Raw genomic sequence first — 9,176 nt, 5'->3', positions numbered from 1 at the left:
ACCCCCTGGGCCACACCATCCAGCTCACCTTTCCCCTCACACTGCAGGAGATGGCATCCAGGGCTGTGTTCAATTATTAATTTCAACATTTCACCCATAAAATGCTTTTACCACGTTTTGAAGTATAGGATCACCTGTAGTATCATGCAAGGTGTTATATAATATTTTAGCCTAAACTTTTTCTCTTGTTTTGTGTTTACACCACACAGAATCCCATATGGGCCTCATCTCATCCCTGCCCACCTTTGTCAAGTGTGAACTACATCAAAACAGCAGTCAGCATGAATCTGCATCTCGTCTCTCACACTGTGGTATTGGTAGATGACATGGGAGGCACAGATGTGCCAGTGCATCACCACTTTTGCTCCCTATTGTGTTACTCTGAGTTCCTAGACCAATGCCTTCAGCAAGGCCTAAGATGATAAGGTCCCTTAACTGTTCCGTGGCAGTGCTTTTGATGTAATTCTGAATGAAATGGTGACCAGCCAGTGTAGTGTAATGTCAAGGACAGTATGGAGACTTTGGACATTGTACCCGACACGTACCTTAGAACTTGTCATGTGATCACTGATCGAACATATGCTCAGGTATGTTTCGCACATATCAGTTTTACAGATTGGGAGACCAAAAATGACAAGAAGTAGTATATAATGTATGTTTGTCTGGTTTAAAAAGGTTATTTTGTGTATATAAAACATTAGTTTGCAGATTCCAAAAATGTAATTACATTTTTACTATATTGTTACAAGATTTAAATAAATTAAAGTTGCCATCCTTATCTATCCTTGTCTCAATTAGATTATGTTTGGAGATTTAGAATTCCATTATCATCTGGTTACACCTTGTAGTAATACAAACAATGTTCAAGAAAATTATGATAACAGTAATACAATTCTTTCAAATTGTAGTATTTATTTTGGTGTGACTAATGCTCTTTGATATTCCAAGCAGACTTGACCCTCTTGGCAAGGTCAGAGTACAGCACTTTGCAATTGTAGAAGCTATGCTCAAATGGTGTAACAGCACAAGGTAAGTAAAGCTAAACACACAAGATGTAACCTTTCCCCTTTTTTAGAAAGAAGAATATGTCCCCTTTTGTAAAAAATAATATAATGAATAACAATTATAAGAACTCTGAAATAGATACTGAAGACATGAGAGTGTTACTGGTTGCGTTTACACAGCCTGTCATCTTTTTTTCCACTAATTGTTTTTTTTAACCAATCACCTCACAGGGCCCGGTTTCCAGATAGCGATGGAATTTAGGTTGAGGAATTTAGGTTTTAGCGATGCATTTTCCTACAACGGTGGAAGATGTAAAATGCATTTCCCAAAACACCACGCTAAGAGAGCATTCGCTCTGACGAAAACATGGCAACAAGGCAGGTGCTGGGCCCAGGAAAGGGGCTCATCCAATTGCGTGACGTTTGTCTAAAAAGCAAAAAAAGTAATAATAAGAACTTCAGCCTCTCTGACATCAGTGAATTAAAAATTGTATGACTCATCAAAAGGTTTATATGTTATTATAACCATGTTGGGGGTGGTGGCCAAAGCAAAGTTGAAGTTGTAAAAATTAGGAATGATATTAAACATTACAACAGTCTTCTTTATTAAAATGCCTTTGCTTTTGTTGCAGGCAGAATACACATCCATTCATAGTCATCATATACAGTTCATTCGGAAATTATTCAGACCCCTTGACTTTTTCGACATTCTAAAATGTATTAAATATTTTTTTTCCAATCAATCTACACACACACTTGCCCATAATTACAAAGCAAAAACAGGTTTAGAAATGTTTGCAAATGTATTACTATTTTTTTTTTAAATGGGAAAATATCACATTTATATAAGTATTCAGACCCTTTACTCAGTACATTGTTAAAGCACCTTTGGTAGCGATTACAGCCTTGAGGCTTCTTGGGTAGGACGCTACAAGCTTGGCACACCTGTATTTGGGGAACTTCTCCCATTCTTCTCTGCAGATCCTCTCAAGCTCTGTCAGGTTGCATGGGGAGCGTCGCTGCACAGCTATTTTCAGGTCTCTCCAGAGATGTTCGATCGGGTTCAAGTCCGAGCTCTGGCTGGGCCACTCAAGGACATTCAGAGAATTGTCCCGAAGCCACTCCTGCATGTTCTTGGCTGTGTGCTTAGGGTTGTTGTCCTGTTGGAAGGTGAATATTTGCCCAAGTCTGAGGTCTTGAGCGCTCTGGAGCAGGTTTTTATCAAGGACCTCTGTGTTTGTTCTGTTCATCTTTCCCTCGATCCTGACTAGTCTCCCAGTCCCTGCCGCTGAAAAACATCCCCACAGCACGTTGCTGCCACCACTATGCTTTACCGTAGAGATTACAGGTTTCCTCCAGACATGATGCTTGGGCATTCAGGCCAAAGAGTTCAATCTTGGTTTCATCATCCTTTAGGTGCCTTCTGGCAAACTCTAAGCGGGCGGTCATGTGTATTTACTGAGTGGCTTCCGTCTAGCCACTCTACCATAAAGGCCTGATTGGTGGTGCTGCAGAGATGGTTGTCCTTCTGGAAGGTTCTCCCATCTTCACAGAGGAACTCTGGAGTGACCATCGGGTTCTTGGTCACCTCCCTGACCAAGGCCCTTTTATTTAACTTGGCAAGTCATTTAAGAACATTCTTATTTATAATGACGGCCTATACCGGCTAAACCCGGGCAACAGTGTCTGTAGTGACGCCTCAAGCTCAACCCTCCTCCCCCGATTGCACAGTTTGGCTGGGTGGCCTGCACTAGGAAGAGTCTTGGTGGTTCCAAACTTCTTCCATTGTTAAGAATGATGGATGCCACTGTGTTTTTGGGGACCTTCAATGCTTTATAATTTTTTTTGGTACCGTTCCTTCCCCAGATCTGTGCTTCGACACAAATCCTGTCTCGGTGCTATATGAACAATTCCTTCAACATCATGGTTTGGTTATTGCTCTGACATGCACTGTCAACAGTGGGACCTTTAAATAGACAGGTGTGTGCCTTTTCCAAATCAATGGAAACAGGATGTGTGTGCGCCTTTCCAAATGTCCATTCAATTGAATTTACCACAGGTAAACCCCAATCAAGTTGTAGAAACATCTCAAGGATGATGAATGGAAACAGGATGCACCTGAGCTCCATTTCAAATCTCATAGCTAAGGGTAGGAATACTTACAGTACCAGTCAAAAGTTTGGACACACCTACTCATTCAAGGGTTTTCTTTATTTTTACTATTTTCTACATTGTAGAATAAACTGTGAAATAACCAAATAAGTGATAAACAAATCAAAATATTTTAGATTTTAGATTCTTCATAGCCACCCTTTGCCTTGATGATAGCTTTGCACACTCTTGACATTCTATCACCTAGCTTCATGAGGAATGCTTCTCCAACATTCTTGAAGGAGTTCCCACATATGCTGAGCATTTGTTGGCTGCTTTTCCTTCACTCTGCGGTCCAACTCATCCCAAACCATCTCAATTGGTTTGAGGTCAGGGGATTGTGGAGGACAGGCCATCTGATGTACTGTAGCACTCCATCACTCTCCTTGGTAAAATTGCCCTTACACAGCCTGGAGCTGTTTTGGGTCATTGTCCTGTTGAAAAACAAATTATAGCCCCACTAAATGCAAACCAGATGGGATGGCGTATCGCTGCAGAATGCTGTGGTAGCCATGCTGGTTAAGTTTGCCTTGAATTCTAAATAAATCACTGACAGTGTCACCAGCAAAGCGCCATCACACCTCCTCCATGCTTCATGGTGGGAACCACACATGCGGAGATCATCCGTTCACCTACTCTGTTTCTCACAAAGAGACAGCAGTTGGAGCCAAAAATCTCACATTTGGACTCAAAGGACAGATTTCCATCGCTCGTGTTTCTTGGCCCAAGTACGTCTCTTCTTCTTATTGGTGTCCTTTAGTAGAGGTTTCTTTGCAGCAAATCGACCATGAAGGCCCGGATTTCACGCAGTCTCCTCTGAACAGGTGATGTTGAGATGTGTCTGTTACTTGAACTCTGAAGCATTTATTTGGGCTCCTATTTCTGAGGCGGTAACTAATGAACTCATCCTCTGCAGCAGAGGTAACTCTGGGTCTTCCGTTCCTGTGGGGGTCCTCATGAGAGCCAGTTTCATCATAGCGCTTGATCGTTTTTGAAACTGTACTTGAAGGAACTTTTAAGTTCTTGAAATTTTCCGGATTGACTGACCATGTGTTAAAGTAATGATGGCTGTAACATAACATGTGGAAAAAGTTAAAGGGTCTGAATCATTTCTGAATGCCTTGTAAAATACACTAAGACATTTGACAATAAATCAATAATGTTTTGTAAGACAAATCGCCCCACATACTATGAAGGCCTTCTCAACAGTAATATGAGGAACATAGTCTGAACTCTGCATTATCAGTTTACTGTAGTCTACTTAAGCAATACGGCACCTCGGCGGTTGGTGGTATATGGCCAATATACCATGGCTAAGGGCTGTCCTTAGCACGATGCAACGCGGAGTGCCTGAATAAGCCTTTAGCTGTGGTATATTGGCCATACACCACCAACCTCAGAGGTGCTTTATTGCTATTATAAACTGGTTACCAACGTAATTAGTAAAAATAAATGTTTTGTCATACATGTGGTATACAGTCTGATATACCATGGCTGTCAGCCAATGAGCATTCAGGACTCAAACCCCCTAGTTTATAATACTGAACATTTCCCTAAATATTTATATCTGACAATGCTATATTTTCTTTGTTGTCCGAAAAAATTATATTATCTTCTGTACAGCTGGCAGTAGTTTTGGGGGCACAAATGGAAGCTGTTTTTCAAGCATCTTGCAGTTCTTCACATTCTTGGCTATGTAATCCTCACATATCCTGTGAGACATTTAAAAAAAAACATTTTAAGTATAGGCTAAGAGGGCATTGCATGCATTTGGTAGTTGTAGCTTACTATACTAAACTGTCACTGTGTTATAGCATCTATGTAATAGCAAAATAATAAATTCCATGAACTATTTGTATGGGGACCATTCTGCATATAGAATATTTTTTTGTTTTATCAGTCAACATGATTTCCAAAATATCAGTGTCTTCTAGCTGAGAACAGATTCTCCCTCATTGAATTATCATAATTGATTAGTTACCGAAAGAGTGGGTAGGGCTGGGTCTGGAAAACATGTGCATCATTGCAGTGACCCTGAAGAAACAGTACCATAACAGCTCATTGTAAACATGTCTTCCATAATTCATGATATGTGTTCCATAATTCATCAATGATCTGCTTATGAATTTTAATAATGTACATTAACATAATACCAAGCAATTTCCTTCCTGTCACAAATGGTAAAATCATCCAATGTGAATGATTAGAGAAGATCCTTGAGTGGTTTCCATAGAATTAGAATGATTCTAAGGTGGTTTCCATTATACTTACTGTGTCTACTCGAAGGATGTAGTTGCAACTACCCCCAAACACAATGACATCAGAGTCTTTCCCTTGGCATGCTGTGTGCCACAACCTGAGGGTGGAAAATAAATAAAGGGTCAGATCATAGAATTACATGTAAAGTAAATCAAAGGATCTCTATGGGTCAGACAATGTGCTTACAGTTTTATCATTTGCACATTTTGGGTACATTCCTCAGACTTTAGATTGGAACATGTAATGCTATCCAATACCAGTTTAGTAATTTAGCTTGATTTAAACATGACACAAACAACTTGAACATGCACTACCTTGGTTTGTTCATGTATGGATGCTCAAACTCTCTCCATTTCTTCGTCCCAACATCAAATACCCAGCCATCGCCTGGAGAGATTTAATTTATTTTTTAGAAAAGCGAATGCCATGTTTCCGTGGACCTTATTAAGGTACAGAGGTAGGATTTTGAATCTGTACAGGTAAATGACTTACTCATTGGTTTGCAGTCTATACTCAGTCCTCCAAATAGAAACAAACCGCTGTCAGATATTGCAGTGAGGGTATGCCACGACCTTCCCATTGGAACATTGGATGCTGGTACTCTAGAAAAGCCATTTTGAAAGAACAGTTAAAAAAATAAAATCAAGCGTGTTCTGACAACAGTATAGAACAGGAAAGTAACCATTTTAAGTTGAGCATTTGAAAGAGTGAACAGTAAATGCGTACATTTCGTACCATGTCCATGATTCTAGATCTAGACAATAAATGTCACTTGTCCTGGTTTCCTGAAAGTGAAAAGAAAAATGAAGATTTAAAACCAAATCAAAAAAACTTGAGTTAAGTATGTATATTTAAACTTGTATGTACAATAAAAGATTTAATCCCACAAATCTTATTAGCAATACACTTTAGTATTTTTGTGTCTGTGTTTCAATGCAACCATGAAGAGGAGTCAAAATTAATAATTTCTCACCCTTATTCTGCCCCCACATACATATCCTTTGTGGCAAAGTGTTACACTGGCATGGGCAGCTCTCGGGTCAGGGTCACAACCCTGTAGACAGTAGATATCCACAAATAAAGTATAATACGTGCCTTGTATGTTCCATTCCTCAAATCATGTGATGTCATAGCACATTCTTAAATTTATTGTATATGATATCATGTCTTTTTAAAAATAAATAAACACGTTCAATATATCGTCTTACACTGGTATGTGGTTCACTCCAACTGGCCGATGTTGGGTCAAACATATGGACTTCATTGTTCCATCCCCAATAGATGTCATCCACCTACAGAGCACAGTATTACTAATCCATATAATAAAGTTAAAATAGTTAATAGTACTAGAAAATGTATTTATATGTTTGGCTATAATTGCACCCATAAGATAAACTTACCCATGACACCTCATCCATAAGGAAGCTTCTGTTGTTATTGATGTCATCAAGTTGCTTATGACCATATCCACCAAAGTAGATGAGCCTACAGAATAACCAAAACATATCCGTTTTACGGGGTAGCTGTGCACCCCCAACGATTTTTTTAGATCACCACCAATAGTAAAATGGCAAGGTTCGATTTATAAATGTTCCCAATTAGGGCAGTACTGCCATGGGCATTGTTTTGTTTTTTTAAAGAATGCTTGCCTGCCATTGAAAACCCAGCAAGAGAGCTTATCTCTGGGTGAGGGAGGGGAGCCACTCTTATGGTTAACTTTCCTCCAAGTGTATATTCCATCCAGAAGATTGACACAGTAAAGCTGAAAACAGACCATTTCAGCATGTAAATGTAAACAAAACAATGTAAGGCTTAGTAAGCTATTGAGGATTTTCACACATCCTTGCAAATGTACTGTACATTTACCTGGTTGGTCTGGCCGTTGTCATCGCATCCCCCAAATATGTACATGTCTCCATTCAGACAGCAGCCACAGGTGCCTGACATGGGGGGCGGGACCTCACCTGACATCCTGCACATTTCCCTTCAGAATGGAGAATAAACAAACAAAACAGGGAAATGTAAGTTGCAGGGTGCAAAATTCACAAAAAGCAAAGAGTACAGATATAAACACAAACCACTGACCAATAAACTTCTAGCAACTATGTAACAACATTGTAAATAATGCAGAGCTCCATAATTATGAAATGTAGTGTTTACATCTCTCAAATGTTTCCCACTTGGCACAGATGTCAGCTCAACATCTAGTTTTGATTTACATTTGGTTGATATGAATTCAACATGAAATAAAATAAAAAAAATAACCCTGTCATTGGATTTAGGTTAAACGTTGGGTGAAAAAATGACAAAATTCCCTGACCTCGATGCGTTTTTGCACATTGATTCAATGTCATCACATAGATTTTTTGTTGTTGTTGTTGAAATTAAATTATTCAACTTTTGCACTGAACCAACCCACTGGGAAAAAACTGGTTAAGTAAATTGTTGCGTGGTTGTTTTTTGATGGGTAGACTGTAGTAGAAGATTCGAAATCAAGCTTAGTTCTCATAAGATATCAACTTCTCCATTCATGATCTTAGAAATGTGTTACTTTGTTAAAATTCCATTCATATTCTTACCATACACCTCTTTCTAAGTCATATAACCAGATTTCATCATTAGGTAGGAAAACTTCATCATCAGCAATTGACTGCAGAAAACAAGTAACATAGAATAGTAATTTGGCATCAATCAACATATTGCATAATCCTTGAATATTTATTCATGATCCAAATAGAATGTTGGTGAAATGCAAAACATAAATGAAAGATAACACTAGTCATTGGCAATGCTTGTCAAGACAGTTGCAGCCAGGTAGGCTTTCTGTTTGACAGTCTCTGCTTACCACGTAGCCTCCCCACACGTACAGGACATTTCTCTCAGTTAGAGCCGTATGATCGCTTCGCTCACGGGCTACAAGCTCTGAACAGTGCTTTTCAATTGCAGAATCCATGAATGCTAATAAGGAAAAATAAAATACGATACGTTGCCACATTGAAACAAATATCACTGTGTCAGGACATTATATGGTATCGTTGAAGAAATCTGCTCAGAGATCCGAGTTGCTCATTTTTTGTCAACACAGCGAAGAGAAGAGGATGGTAATTGAAGAATTACAATTGGTCGCGTCCTGTCATCTCAAGATGTTTTTAATCAAGTGCAACAGCTTTCAGAGAAAACAAGTTTTTCTTTCCCTTTCAGGCAGGTTGTCCCAATTCAACCTAATAGTTGTTTTATTCTGTATTCGTTCTACACTGATGTGTTGTAAACATGAGAATATTATCGAGTAATAATTTATATACTTACATGTCTGTGAATACGGGGTGTTTTAACAACATCAGCTGACTTCAAACAGTAAATCTCGGCATAATCGTGATTTGTACTATCTGGGATCCTCGGGACGTCCCTACCTAAACCCTAACCTAATAGCGGCAATCAGCATTAAAAACAATAAAGGCGTTCCCACTCATGGTTCGGTAAAAAGCCTAGGGATGGGGCTGGAGAAATGTAATCACTCTCAAATTAATAGACAGAGCTACGGGTGCAAGGATTGACCTTCCATGATATAAAACATTACAGTTTAATCATGTTTTTAGGCTATAAGGTGTTTGCTTTCATTTTATTTGTTTAAAAACACATTTATAAATGATATTTTCCAATAATCAATGCATACATATCATTAATATGGATGTAAATTCATGTAGCAACTGCTGACTGCCCCTTTAACCTTTACCCTACCAATTTACGTTTCAACTTCAATGC

At 38.9% G+C, this 9,176-nt stretch overlaps 1 protein-coding gene across 1 annotated transcript; it reads right to left on the bottom strand.

Annotated features, from left to right (window-relative positions):
- Positions 1–4,731: 4,731 nt before the first annotated feature.
- LOC110505205 (kelch domain-containing protein 1) lies at positions 4,732–8,525 on the bottom strand. The gene is given in 13 exon segments (XM_090219290.1): positions 4,732–4,867; positions 5,137–5,189; positions 5,427–5,511; positions 5,729–5,801; positions 5,907–6,016; positions 6,141–6,199; positions 6,388–6,468; positions 6,623–6,706; positions 6,815–6,899; positions 7,064–7,176; positions 7,281–7,398; positions 7,994–8,064; positions 8,260–8,525. Coding segments are annotated over 13 exon segments (1,218 nt in total). The 5' UTR covers positions 8,410–8,525.
- Positions 8,526–9,176: the final 651 nt, after the last annotated feature.

The sequence above is a fragment of the Oncorhynchus mykiss genome, chromosome 25, assembly GCF_057628025.1.
Source record: "Oncorhynchus mykiss isolate SJ-2025 chromosome 25, ASM5762802v1, whole genome shotgun sequence".
Lineage (NCBI taxonomy): Eukaryota > Metazoa > Chordata > Actinopteri > Salmoniformes > Salmonidae > Oncorhynchus > Oncorhynchus mykiss.
This window is presented reverse-complemented; position numbering and strand designations above follow the sequence as displayed.